This window comes from Lasioglossum baleicum, chromosome 4, assembly GCF_051020765.1.
Source record: "Lasioglossum baleicum chromosome 4, iyLasBale1, whole genome shotgun sequence".
NCBI lineage: Eukaryota > Metazoa > Arthropoda > Insecta > Hymenoptera > Halictidae > Lasioglossum > Lasioglossum baleicum.
The window spans coordinates 13792647-13815146 of record NC_134932.1 but is presented as its reverse complement, the minus strand read 5'-3'; the positions used below and the strand labels follow the sequence as shown (position 1 = coordinate 13815146).

At 44.4% G+C, this 22500-nt stretch overlaps 1 protein-coding gene across 6 annotated transcripts in view; it reads left to right on the top strand.

The window, feature by feature from the left end:
- LOC143208238 (uncharacterized) overlaps window positions 1–22500 on the top strand; it is a 133179-nt gene that overhangs the window by 24518 nt on the left and 86161 nt on the right. For all 6 annotated transcript variants that reach the window (XM_076422451.1, XM_076422449.1, XM_076422450.1 and 3 more), the window contains exon 2: window positions 21510–21661. In XM_076422451.1, coding sequence (XP_076278566.1) covers window positions 21578–21661 — 84 coding nt within the window. In that variant the 5' untranslated portion in view covers window positions 21510–21577. The remainder of the gene's footprint in view (window positions 1–21509; window positions 21662–22500) is intronic.

Genomic DNA, 22500 nt, shown 5'->3' with positions numbered 1-22500 from the left:
TGCCGTTTCTTCGTAGGAAAGAAAATTCCACCGGTAATAATTTAACGTGCAACCTAGCTGGTCCCTTTATCTCGAAAAATTACATCTCGCGAGACTTTGTACAATGTCTACAGGATTTCTCTCTTACTGATTTAACCTTTTTAAAAATAGCGTGACCATCAATCTGCATAAGTGCAGACAATTCACAGCTTGCTAATACATAGCGATACTAACACTTTTCATAATTTTTATAATTTCAATGATTTGTGAAATATAAAACCGTGATAGGTTTAGTGTTCATAGTGTCCGTTAGACGCAGATCACGATACATACCAGAGAAATATTAGTTACATCACTGGAATATTAAACGCGTTATCGGCGACACCTTATCGGTAGTAGGAACACAATCACGCGGATCGAAAACACTATCAGCGATCGACATACATAATACGAACACGGTACCGCGCGATAGCAGGTTTACAATTATAGTAGACGGGGATAATTGAGTTAGTTCGATAGGCCGATCGAATCGAAAGGAACGCAGACAGTTTCGGAACCGTTTCGAAGCAAAAGCTGTCGGCGATTTTCCGATTAATCAGAGCGTTAACCGATGCACACGCCGAGGATGAGGAAGTATGCTAATGATCGTAACTGAAAAGAGCATTTTCACTGGAAACTATGTTAAATCGTGGCGGCGGACGTCGATACACCGCACCGCACCGGGGGGAAACAATTCTCCATCGCGAATATAATCGCGGGCGCGCGGAACAATCGCGATTATCGCGATCGCTTCTGTTCGGCACACCATCGGTGTTCAAATTGGATCTCGTCCAGTCAGTGAAGTTTCTCCGAGACGTTCTCGCGCCGCTAATCAAAGTTTCCTTCGCATAATTACTATTTCGAACCGGTGCAAACGGTGGCCGAGATCATGAGACATGCAAAAACTGATCGAGATAAGATCGTCCCATTGTATTTAGATCGAACCGCGGTGTACGCGAAACGGAACCGTCTATTTGTAACCGAAATCTTCGCAAATCAAACAAGTACAGTGGCCGAAATTTCTGTAAAGTCATCTTCATTTTCATAGATATTTTTAAGATATCACCCTTTTTGTTGATTTATCGTATCTGGTCTTGTGCCTTGTCGACACTCGGATTGGGGGATTGCCCCCTCTAGACCGCTATGTTTACTATTTACGTTTGTTTTAATTTTTTACTGTGCGATGCAGAACACAAATGCGAAATTTCTATAAAGTCACTTGGTGTTTCTCTGTGTTTTGAGCAGAGAACTACGGAAAATCGCAAATATTCTAACAGTATTAGTTTTAGAACTCATAGAAATCCTGTTTATCATAATTTGATTCATGTGTATTAGAATGCCTAGAGGAAAAGTACTAACAAGCGAAGAAAAAGCATCAATCGATGCTTATAAAGATATGGACATCTCTGATCGCGCAATTGCTAAGAAAATTAATCGGTCACACACTGTAATTAATAATTATATACAATTTACGTGAAAATTTCGTATTTTTAATATCATTCAAAAAAATGGAGGTTGCACTAAATATATTAAAATAGAAATAATAAAAAAACAATTGTTAATTTCAACTTTATCCGTGTACATAAAACGAAACTGACATTACAGAAATTTCGCAGTTTGTTCTGCGTAAAATTATATTTTTGTTTTCTTTCGTCAATAAATGTTATACTTATGTTTCGAATTCGGTGTGTATGCTTTCTTTATGTAATCCCGAAATGCTACAAAATACAAATTTTTCATTGGTATGGTATAATTATAAGAATTCATTACAAAACACAGTGACTTTATAGAAATTTCGGTGAGTGTAGTAGTTTTCATAAATTGGTTAATGCAACCATGAGTGACTTTGAGATGACCTTGAGATCTCGAAAGATACGACCTCGAGAGAAGATTGTCTCTCGTCGCAGCATTTATCTTTGCGGAATATGTGCAAAGTCTTAGCAATATCTGACTGGTGAATCTCGCAGGATTTATTTACCCGTTAGTAGACAAATAGATATATAATCGTAACGCTGATAATTTGATCGCACACGCGTATCGTCGACGAGATGGCGTAATCGGCAGCGTAATCACGACAAGGAGATTACCCGTCGATGATTTCACGAAAAATCAGGGGAACGTGAGCGTTTTCTGGGAAGGATTGACCAACAACCACGAATCCCTGATCGTCTCTCGACCATTTTTCGAGCTAGATCATCAACGGAAACGGGATACAAGCTCGGAGAAAGCGATAATTAACACTTTGATGACCGCGCGCGCTCGCGTCCGACAGCGAGCACTCTCGCTTACGGCTTGCTGCTCTTTTCGCACAAATTATGTATAATATACCTGTCCGGAGAAACATCGCGGGTTCACGGTGGTGGTTGTTGGAATTACTGCAGCGTCAGCTGGTTAAAAGATATCAATGTTTCTCGGCTTCGCTCGAGAGCGGCAATCTTCTGGATCGTTGCTTCTGCTAGAAATGATTCTGTAATCGTTATGAAAAGTGAAATTCGGTCTAGTCATTTAAAAGCAAATGAATCGGTGAAAGAGCAGCAATTTTCTATATATGCATTCGTTATACCTTTGCGTCACATGAATCATACTTGAATCGAGTAAGTATAAAAACCACTGGTACCATTACGAAATGCAATCACGTTTTATTAAGCTGACCATGAGGAGAGCATCTGATGATCTCGAGTGGCCAACGCTCGCGACGTTCGCAGTCTTATTGCGGCTGCTGATTGCAGCTAACAAACCAGAAATCGAATTTCCCGGTGTGTGCCGTAGCTTTACTAATCCACGCCGTTTGCAAGGGTGAAATCTGCTTTGGGGTGGCCCGCAAGGGTGCTCGACCAAAGAGGGACGCGCGCTTAGGCGATCCGTGTCCTATTACGTGTTGCATCTCGAGATTTACGACGCATCATCCAGTGGTGTGGATTCTTCAGCTTCCCTAAACACCCAATGATACCGCAATTACTTTCACAAGGGATTCTCCGGCCTCGCAAATATTGCTGCTGCATTTTAGCAACGTTTTTGTTCTAAATTTTAGATTCGATTCTCGTGATTTCTTATGGAAACTCAATTTTGTTAGAAGCGCTCGCAACGTCCGGAGCTCCTCGTGACTGTATCTTTTGTTATTCGAGGGCAGGTGGACACAGTCGGTGAAAAATCCCGCTATCTCCCGGAGTCGTCGATCGATAGCATTATCACGTGGCAGATGTGCAGTGGTTCGTTGACCCTGCGGAAACGAGCGCGTCGCTGCAACTCAACGCGGAACAAAGAATTCCAGGAGTGCATCGAGACCTGGTTCGGGTTGACCCGAGCCGAGCCGTGCCGAGCAGAGCCGGACGATGGTCGCACAGTTTGTCACTGCCAAGGTCCCATAGGATGCACCGATGCACCGACCATCCGGCACGGCAGTGATCTACGTCGGCTGGACCGGTGTCTCCGTCGAGCAACCGCGTTGTCAGAGCCAGGAGAAGTCGAACCGAGAGTCGATCCGAGTTGACTCGAGTCCAGACGAGACCGGGAACGTGACCTGCGAGCCAACTAGCCGATGGCACCTCTTCTTCGTCGGCTAGCCGCGGTTAAAATAATCGCCATCGCTGAAAAGAACCAGAGCTTCTCGGCAGACTATTGCGCCTCGGGCCTGCCTGCACTACCAGACGTGCGAGAGATGCGGATGATGCGACCCTGAACTGCATACCTTCAAGTATTGTCAGCTTCGACCATCCGTTCGTCATTGTACAAATCTGGAAAAACTTTCTCTCGATAATTTGATCCACGAGAACGTTGACTTAAACTTCATTCGTCAGTGTATCTCCTGCACACTGTGTTCTCCGCACGGATTCGATTTTGAACGTCTGACCTAACCCAGACCATCCATTCCTCATTGTACACATTTGGGAAAACTTTTTCTCGATAATTTGATCCACGAACGTTAACCTACACTTCATTCGTCAGTGTGTCTCTTGCACACCGTGCTCTCTACACAGATTCGATTTTGAACGCGTCTGACCTAACTCAGACCGTCCACTCCTCATTTAGGAAAACTTTTCCTTGATCATTTGATCCACGAACGTTGACCTAAACTTCATTCATCAATGCATCTCCTGCATACTGTATTCTCTACAGTCTTTGAACCTTACACTCATAGTATAAATTTGGGAGAAATTTTTCTCGATAATTTGATCCGCGAACGTCGACCTAAACTTCATTCGTCAGTATGTTTCCTGCCTCGAAATTTTTCGATTTTTCAAATTCGCTTCCCGCAGAGTCGTTCTCTACACAGATTCTTTTTTGAATCTCAGACCTTCGCGGAAAATGGAACACTCGTATGACAAGCTTGCACGATAAAGTCAGATTGGACCTTTGCAAGAAGAATCGAACGTTCAGGGTTAGTTCTGGAAAGCAGATGTGGGCGCGGAGGTTTTCGCGAGCGTGTAAACGGGTGGTAGCCGGTTGTCCTATAAAAGCAGAGCGCGGTCGAGAGAGCAGATCAAAGGCGTCGGCTAACCAAGCTGTTAGCCGCTCGACTGGCAATCGGTCTCTCCCCTATGGGACCTTGGCAGTGACAATCGGTGGTCGTGTACGCCTGTCTATCTCTGTTCTCATAGCTCGGCAGCAACAGCGGTTTCTTCGACGCGGTCGTCGATTTACCGCCTCGTTACGCAACGAGACGCAACGAAACTTCGGAACTCGCGAGGCTTCTAAACGCCCTCGTTAACTATGCGATCCTTGGATGCGATTCAATCTCTGCCGCCTCCGTCCCTTTTCTTATCTGATCAATCTGCCGAGCAGCTCCGGAAGCGTTCCGCTTAGAAAATCGGAAGCTGTTAGGCTTTATCGAGAAGATAATTTGTAGATTCTGCAAACTTCTTTCTTCAAATGAGTTTGAGTTTCGATTTGATGGTGAGAGTTGAATTTGAATTTCGATTTAAATTGAGTTGTGCTGGAAGTTAAATTTGAATTTAGAGAGTCTATTCTCGATACAGCGAATCAAATCGGCCGGGTAGCGAAGGGTATCCATTGTCTGACAGAGCTGTTTAGCGAAGGGTCGATAGAGGAGGATATCCGTTGCGCCCAGGACTCCTCCCTGAATCGACCTACTCCGCCTTGTCGCGTAATAACGACCGTCGATAGATCTCGTAGCACAATTGAAATGGATCGAACCGTCTCGGTGACAAACCCAGGACGATTTCGTCGAAGGGATCGGTCGCGAAACGGATGCGACGCGAGAGCTTCAGATCGTCGAAACCGGAAATCGATATAGTTCTAGGCATCTGGCGCATCGTGTATGCGTGCGGTTGCTTGCATCGGATCGAAATTAATAGACCGCCTATTACTTGGCCTAGTGAATCGAGTAAATACTCGGCTGGTTCGTATCTGGTACGACGACCTGTCTCTCGAACCAAAAGAATAGACGCCGCGCCGCATCGGTCGCTCGGTGATGCACCATTTACCATGAGGGACGCCGACGCTCGTTGCAACCATTGAGTGACGATAGGCATCGATGACATTCGGAATCGAAGGTCGACGGTTTCTCGTTAACTCGCCTACCAACGTCCATCGATTGGTCGAACAGGAAGACGATCCCCGAAGATTCGCTCTCCCTGTTTCGTCTGTGTGCGTCCTTTCGCAGCACTTCTCCAAGTAGAGCGTGGAATATCTGACCCTTTCTTCGACTAAAACTGCCCGGAGGGAAATGAAACTGCTTCTGGTACTGAAAGAACCTCTTCTTCTACAAAATCGAGAGCTGAAAGAGAACGCCGTCGGATCTCTCTTAATGAAGAGGGACGGAGATAAAACGAGTCCCAACAAGTTTACACTCGCATCAATTAACACTTTGCGTTTCTCGGAAGATGGAATTATTTGTTCTCTAGTTAAAAATGCATTTCTGAGCTGATATATTGTGTACACAATTTTCGGATCCGCAGAATGCGAGAAGGTTGAAAGAGAGGATCTACTCGGTATCCTACATCTTCAGTTTTTCATTCACTAAATGAATTATTAGGTGTACGAATTAATTCATGGCTTTGTCTTCATATAAAACATACTCAAGTCTTGAAAATAATTCCCATTATTTTCTATACAGTTGCACCTTTTTACAGGTGATTGATGATCCCAATACACGATTTGGAAATAAAACAAAGTAGGAAATAATAGTACAAATTAATTTGTACGCCTGATACTTGTACTTTGGCTAGCTCTAGATAACTGTAGGTATTGTTACGCTGCTCGTATTCTATGCATAAGAAAACTAAGGCCGACTTCGCAATATCGAAACAACATCCTTTTTTATTCGCGGAACCTGTACGCCAGCCAGAAGGAAGGTTACCCTTCCCGACCCTCGAAAAGTAGCAGAAGCGCCGCGTTGCTCTCCCATCGGCAAGAAGGGAGGATTTTTTGAGCCGGTGCCAAACGCGGGGATAAAGCGCTGGGCTCATTATGATTCACGAGATAACCATGCGCGCCAAGTTTCACCCTTTCAGGAGGGAACAGCGTGCCTCGAAACGAGTCGTTGGGCAACAATGGAGAAATTCAATATCGCAGCTGAAATTATCCAACGAATTGATAGCGATATATTCCATTAATCTTTTATTTTCTGCAACTAGAGATTCGATTGAAGTTCATTAACCCCTTGCCTTACAATATCGTGTCAGACTCGTGATGAATATTCTGAACAGAGTCTCATAACTATGTAGTGTAAAGTGCCCAAATATGAATCACTTTTTGTTGATGTCATTTTTTTATTATTTTAGAATGCTCTATTTCGACCAAAAAATTACCAGTTGTAGATGCATTTCCTCCCTATAGGATTCTGGGGTCAAGTTTGTTCAAAACTTAATACAGCTTGGGAAAAATATTTTTTTGTGGTGTGTCATTTGCAGGTTCCAGCGAAAGAGGTTCTTAATAAGGTACACCTTGAATCCCTAATATGACACCTAGTGCCATATTCGGCACCCGCGCCAAGAATGTCAATTAGGGAACCCTTGGTAATGCCATATTGGAAACTCCACGTGGACTGATAATAGTAGCTATTGACAAAGAGAAAATGAATTTCAGCCCAAACCAATAGTTGGCAAACATTAATATAACTAAACTGAAACTACAGATATGTTTAAACATTCCAAAATCATTTACCTTCGTCGAAAAAGGTACAATCGAAAATCTCACCACAAAAATATTTAACACGTGGAGACACAACTGGCGGAGGATCGATACATACTAAAATCTATACATAGATATGGTGCGATTGCACTGCACACTGTTGAGTAAACATGGTAAACTATTTGTTTGAGGATTTTCTCACCAGAGTGCGACTTCTCCTTTACAAGATATAAGGTAGTGCCATAATAGGCGACTATACCATACTTGGGCACTTTACCCTATGCTTTTAATTTCCTTTAAATCGAAATAAAATTCTATTTTTCGTTTTATTAGTGTACAGCTATTGGGGAACGTATAGGCGTATAAGCACAATAGATATAAAGTTTCTCCTTTTTTAGGAAACTAAGAATTACAAAAAAAGTTTTAATCATTGAAATCGTAAAATAAATCGTACGGCAAGGGGTAAAACCTTATGTAGTCAACCAAAATGTATAGATTATTTGAAACTTTAAATTAATATATTAGCGAGTAAAGAATGGAAATTCAGAAAAATTTTGTGATATTTTTTAGAGGGATATTAGCAAATTGTTGAAAGAAATGCAGTAAATGGGTACCCGATTGACTACACAAGGGTTAAGTTGCTGCAAGAATTTCTCGTTGCATCTTCTTGACGCAAATGTCCCTGAGCGTCCAGCGAGTTTTAGCGAAATCGTAGAATCCGCTAGCCGCCGATTACGCAAGAGAGCCTTTCGATCCGCAGTTTTTTGCCCCGCTTTGTCATGTGGTCGGCTGATTACACGGATCTCGAACTATTTCCCCGGATGACGTGGATGTTACGCGACGGCAAGCTGTAATGCAAATCGCAGAACGGACAGAAGCGTGTCGAATGACCGATCATCGGGCCAGCTGCTCGTGGTCGAACCGGTCGAAAATGCCCGGCCGTTGCCGGGCCGGCGTGAAAATAGCGAACGAGAAACGCGTGTGTGTCGCTTGCTCGTTGACCTGGCCGAAACGGCTAGATTGGTTTCGCAATGTCTCGGCAGTTGCGATGCATGTACGTCCGCGGTTCTCCAAAGTCTCACGACGCTTGGCCAACGTGGGAGACGCGAGAAACAGGTACGATTACTTCACCAGGACCGGAACCTCTAGCCGTCGCCTAAGAAAGTGGTTACGTTTCGTCTGCGTTTTCACCCGGAGCGTATTTGCATTCCCGGCAACCCGACAGTAGAAATCTAATATATGTATATATCGAGACAGGCCGGTTCTCGGGTCGCTCCGTCGAGTTCCAGTCAAGGGAACACGATGTTGGCGACGGCTACCAGCGAACCGTGAACACAGTTTCGCGAATTCGTCGAAATGTCGCGACGCAAGCGAATCTCATCGGCGCCGATTGCTCTGATGCGAGAAATCAATGAGACACGGTCGAGAGCTCCGTCAAAATTCACTCGATTTTTAGTTGGTTGCTTCGAGCAAATTATAAAATGTGTTCTCCATGGAATTGTTCTACGTTTGAAGGCTTAAATTAAAGCTGAAAGATCGCACTTTATGGTAGGGTCATTTATGTTAGAAAAACCAATGAAACGGGACCGTCAGTTGAGACACATTCGGGAGCTTTGTCAAAATTCACTCGATTTGGAGGGGTTGCTCCGAGCAAATTATAAAATGTGTTCTCCATGGAATTGTTCTACGTTTGAAGGCTTAAATTAAAGCTGAAAGATCGCACTTTATGGTAGGGTCATTTATGTTAGAAAAATCAATGAAACGGGACCGTCAGTTCAGACACAGATGAGTCAAGATTAAAGGGGTTCTTCATGGAAAATTTACGATCTGTTCTCGATCAAATTTTACAACGTTTGACGGCTTAAATTAAAGATAAAAGTCCTTTAAAAACAATTGCCGCCGTTGTGGGCATTATTGCACAACATTGTCGAAGCAAGTCCGCTAGAAGGCCAAGAAAGAACCTCGCAAGAAGCAATCGCAGCAGTTTGTCGGATCTTCGAATGGCCCGGGTGCGGATGTAGTCTGAACGACTTTAATTACTAAAGATAATGGCCGTCGGCCTAGTTCGCGGATCGGTCCCGCATTAGCACGAGTTTTGGCAGATCTCCATTCGCGTTGCAGCTAATCCGACCGTCGAGAGACGAGACTTCTCGCTCCACAAACGATGCGGATTAGACAATGATGCCTGGACAAACGTTTCCGAGTCTCTCGGAACGCGTGTACAGGATTAATGGGTCAAATATTGTTGGGTGCGAGAGACGTCTTCCTGTTCGCGGCGCTTCGGACGACACCGTGACGGAGAGGAACGCGACAATGCCATCGGTCACTGTCTTCGCCGGTGCTTCTGGTGGAGAACCAGATTTAGGCGAGAGCAGGCTGGATCTCGAAGTGCATCGCTGTGCGAGGCTATTTGTTGCATTCGAGCAGGAAAAAGAAGCTGTACTATTAATTAATTTGCGAGAAATGTACATTAGCGTATTCCGACTACCTTCAGCAAGGGATACAGCAGCTTGAACATCCCGATCGCGAGCTCCGCCATATTAATATTCAAACGTCCAGCAGTGGTTAAACGGAGTGCATCAATTTCGCACTCGTTAAACGCTGCGTACCATAATGTATGCGCACCGCACTCGCATGCAGCCGCATGCACGAGATATGTTTTTCCGCGCTGCTAATCCCATTCATCGCGCTAATACCGTCTTCGCTCGAAATTACTCCGAGCCACTTTCTTCTATTTTTCAGGCGCTCGCGCACCAGTTTTCTGAAACACCTGCTCGCAACAGTACTTCTGCATCCTGTGTAGTCTGACTTAGAAAAATAATGCAGTAGCACACGGTGCTCCTTATCCGAATCTAAATTTTGCCGAGTTTGCAGATCGCAAACGTGTATCCGTCTACGATATTTACAGCGTTGACGAGTCTCTCGGCTGAAAGTTTTCGGGCAACGACGATCCGCACAGAAGTTCACGTGAAAACGAAGTCGCGAATAGGTTTCCCGGCTGGTGGGAATCCTGGAGTTTGGCGAACACCAGCAAGCCGAACGAGAGATCACTCGTGACGGCTTTCACCGTTCCCCGGAACCGGAAGCGGCTAACCCAATTCCCTGCACGCGACGCGAATCATGGTCGTTATCGGTTCGCCGGAAGGTCGACGATTTAAGAACCAATTCTCTGTGTCTCTCGTAGTTGCGACGGCTTGCTTGATGAAACCCTTACGACCTAATCGAAATTGTCTCCCATCATTGCAAGCAGCAGGCTCTTGCTTCTCTCTTCAGTGATATAGATGAAAAATAATATTGCATTCGAATCAAAATTGAATGGTACGATGCACACTCTTGTTGGCGTCAGCCAGGTAGCACTTGACAATTCGGGGAACGTGCGTGGGCGGTCGGTTTCCAGACGACGAAACTTTGACTTCGAGCCCTGAATTCGGAATAGCGTTTCCACGATTCTACGGTAGATCGATGTTTGCCTATCCGGGCGAACCTGTTGAGTCTGTTTAGTAAGCCGGCGACGGGCTCGCAATTTCGGAGAGGAACCCTCTGAAGACGCACTCCGCCTCGCTGAAGGCTCGTTACCGATCTCGAAATCTGTTGAAACACCGATTTCGCTCATATGGAACTGAAATAGGTAGTTGCGAGTCTAAGTTCTCCGTAACAGTTATTTAAAAGGAACAACTAGACTACGGACGTTTATGCATCTATGGCTTATGAAAATTTTCAAAAATTGATATGATATTGGGCTGGGGACAAAGTTTCTTCGTACTTCAATGCAGACATGAATCAAGTTTATTCCATAATTTAAACAAAGTTTATTAAATCAAGCATGTGCCGTTCTGATCGAACATCTTTTGCCATTTTTTTAGGTAAAACCATAATCCCGTCACTGTAGAACTTCTGTGATTTCTGGGCGAAAATCTGCGAGACGTGATTTTCACAGGCCTCTTTTCAAGTTAATTTCACTCCATTAAAATTTGTCTATGAAGACTGGAAATTGCATAAACATTCGCAGTCTAGTTATAACAGTTGAGATTTGATTTTATTCGCACGTGTTGTATGTTCAAGATTTTCTTTCGCCTAATGTTCGTTATTATTCGTAATTGTTTGAGATCCAGGATCGCGCGCACGTTCCGACGAGGTTCGATCGGCGGATCGAGATTCGATCGCAGGAACGAGTCCCTTGTCCCAGTTACGCTCGTCTATCGATTCCAATTTACGAGATAGTCGCGAGCCGTGGTCGATGCATTAGTCAACGGCGGACAAAGTATACAGCGAGGGATTTAGACGGGATTTACGGGCGTGAATGTACGGCGGTCGCACGATTTACTATCGCGACACCGGCGCGGTGGTTTCGCGTATCGGTGGAAACGATGAACGGTGAACGATTGTTTATCGTGGTCCGCTGTCAGCGCGACGGCGTACAGTTAAATGTCGTAAAGGGAGCGTGAGAATCGTAATGACCCGGAGCATCGTCGTGGCGGTCGTCCTCGTCGATGTCGACGGGAAAAGCCGCGACGAATTGCCGAGCGCGGATCGTTTCACCTACGTGCGTGCGATCGCTCACGCGATTCACGTAATTCGAGGCAATCTGTTCTCCGATGACTCGGCCAACTAAAATTACGGTGTAATTAATGACCAGCGACCGATCATCGGTCACCGGCCGCCTGCGGCCTTGAGAACATACCCATCTTCCCATGCTTGGTCCTCGCCTTACCATTCCTAGGTTCGAATTTCCTAGGTTCGCTACCAATTCATTCTTCAATTGACACTTTGAGTGCTGCTCCTGCCAGATATCAGCGACAGAATTGTTTGTTCAAATATATAAATGAAATCTGCGACACACGTTTATTCCATTCAATAAATTACTTTGATCTTGTTCTATTTCTCAGATGCTTTAGTAGTATATTATATTCAACGCAGAAATTAATGAATAAATCCAGAAGAATAAATTCGACTCCCATTTCTCGGCTCTCCAAGGGTCGAGCGCGACCAGAGGTTCCTTGAGAAAAAATTCGCAGGCGCGTCCTCTTTTCCGCGAAAGGGTCCAACCACCGGAAAATTCGACGGTCTCTTTTATGCAACCTAATTCCTCGTGTGCCATGTTTCCAGTCGTCGGTAACCCACTTCGTCCATAATCGAACGGAGGGCTTCGCCGCAGGGAAGATCGTTGGGTTCGAAGGAAACGGGTCAGTGTTTGCCGATGTTCAATCACAGCGTGTCCCGTTGTGTCCTGTCGTCGTCGTCCTCGAAAAGGCTCGCGAAACACCGAGAGAGCAGAAGGACGAAAAACGAGCGAGAACCGATCGGAAATCGATTTAACCGAGTGCTTCGAGGCCGGAGGAGGAACCTTCTCCTCAGACTCTCTTCGGACGACAAGATTGGATCACGTACCGCGATCTCGTATCGAATTCGAGGTGGGACGCGATTCCTCTGGCACGAGACAACCGTTTCCTCTCTCCTCCTCTTCGACTGCCGGAGGGAAATTGAAAAATCCGCTCGAATTCCGGCTGCTGCTTCGCGGTTCCTCTCCCAGAAACTACGGACGGCTGTTTTACATAACGATCCTCGGATATTCTCGATTGTATCAGCGGCTTGGCGTCACCTTATCGGCTGCCACCGCCTCGACGATAAAACGTGTCATCTGCCTTCTGTTCGTTCTACCGTTAGATAAGACCTACCGGCGCTATTTCGATGGTAAGGCGATGAATATTTGCTCTGAGGCTCTACTTCGCTTCTGATTTTTCATTTAGCGCCATAGAATTTACTAGCTGAAGCGTCCGAAATACTGCAAGTCCGTATACCGAACTTCGCGGGGTCGTAAAGCCCGTTCCGCTTGCTCGCGACGATATTCGGGGCTTTGACGGTGTTATGGGGATAACACCGACTATGTAGTTGAAAATGAGTTCGAGTCTTGGAAGTTAACACCTTATCTATATTTAAAACTTAACAAGTACAACAAATGATGAGGTTCGAAATAGAAGTTAGAGTAGTTGTCGCTTCGAGTGATTTTTGTGTTCTGATTTTTCGTGTCGCGTTGTGTATATGGTCGACTCGGCGTCTTTCCTTATTGGTTATCTAAAAGTGTATGGGGATGAAGAAGTGATTGCTATTGGTGAGTGGGTGGTGCATATTGGTCGTAGGAGTAGGAGCGCTTTGGTAAAACTATGTTTAGGCTATGGAAATTACTAGGTGTGAATGATATGGTAAAACGATACGGAAACTAAAGTGTTTATACAAAGATTGCCCTGTCAATGGTCGTGGTTCGCTCTCGAGACGGTCCCGAAGTGGTGTCCGATGACACCCAAACTCTGGGACCGTCGCGTCGCGTCGCGTCGAGTGTTTCGGTTATTGCAGCGGACCGTGTCTAAATATATCTCACACTAGGTCATTCAGAAAGTTCGTAGCCCAACAATGAAATGACATGAACTAACGTGTCAAAATACATTCATTCTATAGTATATTCTCCCTTAAGCTTAATACATTTTTTCCAGCGATTTTCTAATTCATTTGCCCCATCTCTGAAATGATTTTTCTCGATAACTTCTTCATTCGATGAAAAACGCCTGCCACGTAGGAATTTTTTTATGTTTGAGAAGAAGTGGAAGTCTAAGGAGGCCAGGTGTGGTGAATGTGGTGGATACTCCAACAATTCATAGCGTACTCAGTACTCCTTCAATTTGACCATTGCAAGAACACCTTTGTGAGCCGGTACATTGTCCTGGTGAAAAATGAGTTTTTTCTTCGCTAAGCCAGGTCTCTTATCCCGAATTTGTGCATCCAGTTGATCCAAAAGGTTTGAGTAGTACTCTCCTGTTATTGTTTTCCTGGTTTGAAGGTAATCAATTAATAAAATTCCTTTTGCATCCCAAAAAACGGATGCCATGACATTCTTTGTCGATTTTGACCACTTTGGCTGCTTTGGAGCTGAACAACCCGGCTCATCAACTCTGCGGTTTGTTGTCGCAATGCAGGATCATAGTGGTGAACCCAAGTCTCATCCATGGTTACAAATCGACGCACAAAGTCAGTTTTATTTTTTTGCAAACGATCTAAGTGTTGTTGGGAACGTTTCACGCGAATGCGTTTTTGATCCGAATTTAACGAATGCGGGACCTATCTTGTCAATAGCTTTCTCATTCCCAATTCATTAGTTAAGATTTCATGTCGAGATGCCTGTGGCCTCAGCTAAATCAATCACAGTTAGTCGGCGATCTTCCAAAACCAAATCATGGACATGATCAATAATTTCTGAAATGGTTGCATTTTATAGACATCCTGAACGTGGATCATCATTAATGCCTGTACAACCATGTTCAAATAGAGCAACCCATTTTTTTACCATTGCATATGAAGGTGCACTGTCCCCTAACACATTCACCATATCATCAAAATTTTCCTTTCCGCTTAATCCTTTTTTATATAAATATTCAATATTCAATAGCAAACACGTCTACTTCAATCAGCTGCCTGAAGCAAGCTATTTGACAGATCGATTTGGAATGATTGGTATGTTCACATCAAGGACGGATGTTTTGCGACAACGGTATGTTTTGCTGCTACTAATATCATCTTCGTGTCAAGCTACGAACTTTCTGAATGACCTGGTATGTTGATCGATTCTTTTGCGATTCTTCGTTATTTCCGAAGGTATTTCGTGCTCTTTACTCTTTGGTTCTCTTAGCTGGACTTGGCTCTTCAGTTTCCTTAATTAGAGTTTGGTCCAACTTCATTCGCGAAATATTAGTCCACCAGTTGCCTGAATGTAAATATCTCTAAAACTAGGTCAGCCCTCCGATCATTATGTTTTCCATTAACAAAGAAATTTTATTGTATCAATTTTCTATCGATTGGAAAGAGGATCGTCGGATCCATCAGGTAGGAAAGGTCTCTCACGCAATCGTATTACATACCAATCAAATTACGGCTGCTTTCTCCAATTTTCGTGCGGATAATGCCTCTTCTAATATGTTCGTGTTCGTTCTTTCAATTCCGTAACGATCCCAATAGGAAGTGAATGAGACTGGCTAGTTTATGGCGCTTTCCACGGTTTTACGATGTTTCTGGTCTCTTCTGGAGGAATTCGCACGGGGGCGAACACGGTCTCTCGTTCGTCATCATTTCTTCGTCGACGGCCTTCGAGGCCATCCTTGAACTCGTAATTTTACGAGCAGAGCATCGTGTCACCGTCGCGACGCGGAGATTTACGAGACGAGCGCAATCGTCGGCCACCCACGTCCACTTTCTCCGTGCAGCATCCCCTTTCCGCGAAGATTGTCGCTGACGTAACCGACGACGTTAACGAGTCGTTAATACCGTCGCTCTTAGTCCACCGTTTGATTAATCGACGGGTGTTACCGCACATCGATTAATTACGTCGCCGACAAGGTTCGACGGCACTCGCAGTGTATGTATGTGTGTGTACGTGTGACGTATAAGGCGACGGGGATCGAGACACCGAGATTTGCATTCCCTTTTTCAATCGTCGGCCCGCGCGATTCACGGAAAGCTTTCTCTTTCATTCAGCCCCGGCCAATTACGGGACAATGCGAAATAAATTACGTCGCCCGTCGGCGAATTAATTTGTTCAACGTTAATCCACCGTATAATTAATTAGATAACGCCACGCGTCGATAACGAGCACCACCTCCCCGACGTCGCTCTGACTCCATGGAAACGTCCGCGCCCCTTTAACCCTTGTGTAGTCAATCGGGTACCCATTTACTGCATTTCTTTCAATAATTTGTTAATTCTCCTCGAAACAATATTACAAAATTTCTTGGAATGCCCATTCTTTACGCGCTAATATATTAATTTATAGTCTTATAATGGGAATTTGTGCAAACATGTTAAATACAGAACGGTTTTAAATTTTCTTGTTGGTAAATGTTATCGTTGAGAGAAATTCATTTCGATCACTTATAACATGAAAGATTCGGAATCTACCACTTCGGTAGCAATTTTATTTCGCATACTTCTCAGCCCTAACTTCTTCGAGATCGGGAGATTGGTATCCGTTGCAAGCCGAAGAAGTTTCGCGGGCACCTAAGTGGTTCGACCGAAAGAAGAAGCTTCGGGACGCTTTATTTTGGTCGACGCCTGTCCCAGCAGCGCGACGCCACCGTTTTTCCAACCGAGGCGAAATAGAGGACGAGGATTCGCGGAAAAGTTTCGCGAGAAATTTCTCGAGCAGCTGGTTTCTCGCTCGGTCGTTCGTTCTATCTCTCTCTTTCGCTTGCACACTTTGGCACGCGCGGTAGAGATACGTGCACGTGTGGTCGCGTGCTCACTCTTCTCTCTTCGCCCTGTTTCCCTTATCAGTCCTCCTCGAGGAGCAATTCACGCTGGAGATTAAACACATCTAGTACGATACGGTACCCGGAACCGTTCGAACAGCTGCTTTCGAAAATACGAGCCATTCGCCCACCGCGTACAAAAGGAGGACACCTCAATCACAATTCTATTTGGAAAAATCTTCCAGGAATCACTGTTTTAATAATCTTAAGCAAATTGTTGGTTCACGATAGAAATTGTTATTGCTATTGACCATGTGTCGTTCCAGGGAATTGTATTTGGAAAAATCTTCCAGGAAACACCGTTTTCATAATCTTAAGCAATTTGTTGGCTCACGATTGGAATTGTTATTGCTATTGATCATAAACTTTCCAAAAATGATGGAATGCGATAGACAAAATGTAGACAGAGCCACGTTTCACTGTTCAAACAGAACTTCTGCGAAGATTCTTGAAAATCCTAATTTTAAGAAGGAAAGGACGCTAGACCGATGATTTGTCGTTTAGGCGAGTCCTCAGGATCCTCGACGATCCTCGGCACCGTCGACGCTATAGAAGGAGCGAACCAACGGGGGCATAACTTTCATCGAATCGACGATACTCGATCCCGTCGAAATACCGCAGCCTCGTCCCCCCGATTTTCGAATATTTGGCGGAGTGCCAGGACAGCACGGGACAGGACAAGACAGAGCGGAGCGGGCCAGGCCCTTCTTCCCATCGGAGCCCGCGACATCCGATACGTATTAATGGACAAACCTCATCAACGGTCTGTTAAAGACGCGTTCAACGACGCCGCGAGCCAAAACGACGCGGTTCATTCGCTCCCGAGACTCGACAGCCCATAAATTCACTCGACAACGAACCCGGCAACGCGTACGCTAAAATGCGACCGGTAATTGGCTCGGTATGCGCGCATCTTCCTGCTCCTTTCTCGATTTTCCTCTCGCCATGCTTTTCCATTTTTCGGAAGTTCCCTGCAAGCGACTGTAAACTCGACAATCTTTCATTCGCTACCTTAACCCTGTATAGCTAAGCCTAAAAAGTGCATATTTAAATCTTGTGGTATCAATTGATGCACAATATGCTTCAATTATCACGTTGTGGTTTATGGAATATCTTATTCGTGGCATTTTCCATATTAAAGTGACTCTAAACGCGATATAATTTGAACTAACAAATAATATTAATGTTATCGGCGCACTGGTTCGATCATTGAAATGATCATTTCATATTTAATAATATTTCATAGCATTAATATTATTTGTTAACAACATTACGATCGATAAAAGGAAATATTTATAATTTGAACTGTATTTAATGGTTTAATTCAGACCTGGGAAAATCAGCTACCCCCACCTCGCCTGCCGGAGCTCGATAGTGGGGGTAACTGATTTTCTACGTCCGACGAGGTCACTAAACAGAGTAGAGCTACACGGTCTAAGAAACAGCACGGACCCGAGGGTTTTTCTTAGCTCAAGACTGTACTGTACTCTAATTAATGGAACCGGAATTTTACACACTGTGCATCTCAAAAATTCACATTACTCGTATGACTCGGATTTCATTATCGGGAACCACAATGTTCCCCACACTTTTTCGCTGTATACTCGAATCCCCACGTTGAAGTACAATTCAGAGTCGAAACGGAGGCCGGTTAGGTGAAATATGGGTTAACGGAAGTCGATACATTGATTATCGGAATCCGATACACGGTTCGACAGGACATTTGCAAATCGCAAATTTGTTAGGCTACGGAGGGAGTAGTTTTCTTATTTCGTCGGACGTAACGCCGCAGCCGGAATTCCGGGCGCGGGATTTGATTTACGAGTCCGTCGCCTTTGCCGTCGGGGAGAGATTCGAGGTCGCAATTAAGCGTATCGGAGCCGAAAGTTGCGTTGTGCTCGATGCAATTAAAAAGTCGTTGGCGGACGAGATCCGTCAATCGGTGTACAACATGTCGATAGAAAACCGAGGAACGAAGAAATCGATTTTCGAGATTGTCGAATTGGTCGTAGTCCGATCATGACATTTGAATGATTTTATAAGAGTATACAGTCTGTTTCGAGATCTACGAAGGAACCAACTTTATGTAGAAGATTTATAGATAATTAAAAAGTATGTATATTTAAAGTACTATTACGCTCTTACTTAATATGTAGTGGGTCCAATCTCTTGCGTTTGCGATTATTGCTTCGCAACGTTTTGGTATCTTTCTGCCAATTTTTCAGCATATCATACCGGCAATGACCTCCATATCTTTCTTATTTGGAAACTTATACTTTTCACTTCATGAATATGTTTTTCTCTAAGCTTTTGCTTCATGTATGCCCACACGTTTTCAATTGGATTGTTATGTGGAGACCGAGATGGTCAATCCGATGCAAAAGACACTTTCGGACCTTTTGGATGGCAACACAGAAAGTCTGCCTCAAATCGCTTGGCGTACGCGCAACTTATAACGAAAAACTGTTTCACTCTCGAAGGTTTTCAACAAACTAACAGATCTCTTCGAAATCGTATTAGGGGACCCCTTGAATGTTTATTTTATCATCTCACGCGAAGAGTTTCTTCGAAGATACATAACCCAAATATAGTACGCTCTTATGAAACAGACTGTATGTGTAATATTATTCAATGATATAATTTGTTCGCGGTTTCGTTAGGATTTTGTCGGTGGTCACCCAGTATATTCGCAGAGACAAAGTTTTTCGTCCGCTCGATCTCTCTCCGATCCTATCTCGGCAATTCCTGGACGGCAGCCCCGACGACCATTAGCTGCTGACAGGGCTATAAGAAACGAGAGGTTAATATCGTGCTTTATCGATTTCGTGTCATGCTAAACTGCTCTCTGCCGCCGATGGAAGCCGTATCCGTGTCCCTTCTCGCAGTCGCTGTAGCGCGAAACTTTTCTTGTGGTTCACGGTCGACGATGTGTCGCACGCGGCCCCGCTGCAAACACCTTTGGAATTCATCAGAAATTCAGACTCGCAAATTTTCCCTGTCGAGCGCCGACCAGATTTCCTCTCGTTAGAGAACCTCGAACCTGTGCGCACGATGTGGACCGTATGTCGTGTCAATATTTTAATTAGTCTGAGGGCGATCGATCCTGTTCAGCGAGCGGGAAAGCGACTTTTCGAGAAGAAACAGAGGAGCCTCTGCCTAAATGAATGTAGACAAACTTCTAAGCAAAAATGCCTAAACGGTGTCTTCCGTCGAAATGAACTATGTACTTTGATAACGTGCTGCACGAAAAAGCGTTAACTGTCACAATCAAGAATGCTTATCCACAAAGCCCAATAACTCCGATACTTCATCCGACCATACCATAAATTTGCATGTCCCAGCTGAGTTGCCGACACTTCTTAACCCTGAACCCTAAACCGCAAAATTTTAAACTGTAAATCTGGCCCTGAGAATTACCAATTGAATGGAATTACATTCGGCACTTACCATTAATTTATTGATCCAACAGCAGCGTTTTCGATTCTTGAGAAAGAACTTCCTTGTGCTTGCCATCCTTTATTCTTAGAGAGCTTATAAGTGGATCGGATGATAATAACATATGCCATATAATATCTATATTTGTCTTTTTGCGGCAACACATTCGGGAGTTTTTAGCTCGTGATTTCCTGAAGACTTTATAATTTGCCTCTTGTGGCTCTTCTGAATACAAACCAATTGGCAGTTCAAATGTAGCTAGTACTTCACTTCCATGACGCAGTTAACGATTTTCGCGCAGCACGTCATCAAAGTATAGTCCTTCACGAACATTTAAAAAAAAAATCCAATTGAATCAATGAAAAACTGAGTTGTCGGCAGCTTTTTGTCCAACAAGATCGGTTTCTGGCCCACTGTGCGGCGGCGGCAGGTTTAGCGTTAATAATTTTGTGTGTTCGTAATATTTCCATCTGGCAGGTGAGAATTTGTGCGGTGATTCGGCGAGTACGATTGTGGAACGCGAATAGTCCAGTCCCGGCTAAGAAAATCGGTAGTCCCGACGGCAAGGGCTGTTGACGTAAGCTCGATAAGAATGTCACGAGCCCTGGAGGCTGCACCGGTTCGATTCCGAGCTGCGATATTCCCGTCCCTGTCCCCTTGGACCCCCTAGGTTCTCTTAGGTCTCCCGGTTGCAATGCTCGGAGGCGTTAGCCAAGGGAAATCGAGAGAGGCGGGATCGACATTCGAGGAATCCTCTCTCGAGCGAGCTGGCTCCCTGTACCTGTACCTGTACCTGTACCTGTACCTGTTCGTGCATTATCTTCCGTTAACTCCCGTTGCATACCGTTATCCATTCCTCGCGTTTGCAACGACCAGCTGTGCGCCTGTTCGAGAGTGCTCGAGAGCTGGAATTCGCGTAGGTCTCGATCTCCCACGATCGCGAGCGAGAGAGAGAGAGAGCGCGATCGAACAACCGCGCTCACATTCGCGCACCTTTACTCTTACTTTCGCCCAACGACCTGCTATTTATTGCCAATCGAGTCGCGAGGATGGTGACACCGTTTCGCTTTTCTTTTTAATCCAGATTGCTTCACGGTCGTTCGCCCCTGTACTCCGCCAATCGCGAGAGCACGGTCGACTTCGGTTTCGTTGAGTCAAGGTTTCGGTGTCGGACACCTTTGCACTCGACTCATTATCAGTGAGCCCTTTGACGGTGTCAGGATAAAATGCTTGTACGCGCGTAGATAGAAAAGATCGGTCAATCACTTTTCTCACATCCTGTCACTCCTGACTTGGTTACTTAAAACCGTGCCAGGTGATTAGACTGCGGATGTTTATGCATTTTCCAATTTTTGCCGACAAATTTTAAGAAAATTGTACAAAATTCTATCGAAGTTTATATTCTAGCCTTTTTTGAACATTTTCATGAGTCACGAATGCGTAAAGATCCGCAGTCCAGTAAATGAATGTGTAAAGTATAGTAACGATAACTTATATTCAACACTAGGTTTACGAGACCCGTCAAAATGACGGGTTCTAATATTCTAGCCGGCTGGTCGGTGTCTTTCGTGGGTCTTATTGCGTTTCAACCATGTCCTCCTTCCCCTTTTTCTCCTATTTATTTATTTCGCAATCACGTCTCTAACCTGACCACTTCGCTGTTCATTTTTCCAGAAGATGAAGTGAGAGAGCAGAGTCTCCATCAGGGATGAAATCCTGACGAGAGAGCAGAGTCTATCACCATGATGGAACCACCAGTCACGAGCAAGGTCCTGCGGGCTCCCAGCCTGAAGAGGGGACAGGAGAACGTCAGGATACAGGACAGGGTGAGTAACAAACAAACAATTAGCCTCTCGATTCTCATCGGTTTTTAATTAATTCTAAATGTACAAGGTAGTTCGACGGACACGTCGCTTTTAATTGCGAATCGAATGTTTTTCGCGTATTAAACTTCCCGTTCCAATTAATTACCTTCGGCGTTACGCAACTCGAACGAACGAATTTCAGATTTCAAAGTTCCCACCAGGGAAAGTTACGTTGTCTAATTAGCAGACTGCGGGGCTTTATGCATTTATGACAGCAATGAATAGACGATACGCTAAACAATGAACACGTCACGAGAAGTAACGGGTTATGTTATTCTCGAGTCATTAAAATGATTAAGAGGTACTGTTTTATTTACATCCTGAATGAGGGTAATTGACAGACTGTTTTTATTTTGCATAGACGTACGCGGTGTTTTAATTAGCTTTCATTAACCGTCCACTTTTGTCATGAACGCACTAAATCAATTTTATGAAACAAATACAAGAAACGTCGTCTCCTCATCGAGGTCTATTCTTATTGTATGTATAATTGACAGTTTCTCTGTTGTGTTTCTCTGGAAGCTGAAATTTGGTACACAAGTAGGCCAAAGGTAGCCCAAAGGGGTGCACGAATATGTTTTTTTATTTCGGAAATCCTACAGGGTTAAGTGCTAAAAATAAATTAGTGGCATACCTGCAGAAATAAGCCAACCGTTGATTTTACCACGTTTTTATTAGCTCGCTTTCTTATCTGTCTGTTTGTTTGTCTGTCTGTTCGGTACAAATTTTGCAATTAATTTTAAACTAACTTCCCGATGAGCTAGAGACTAGAAATTTTAAAAATAGCTCAGCAAAATAAT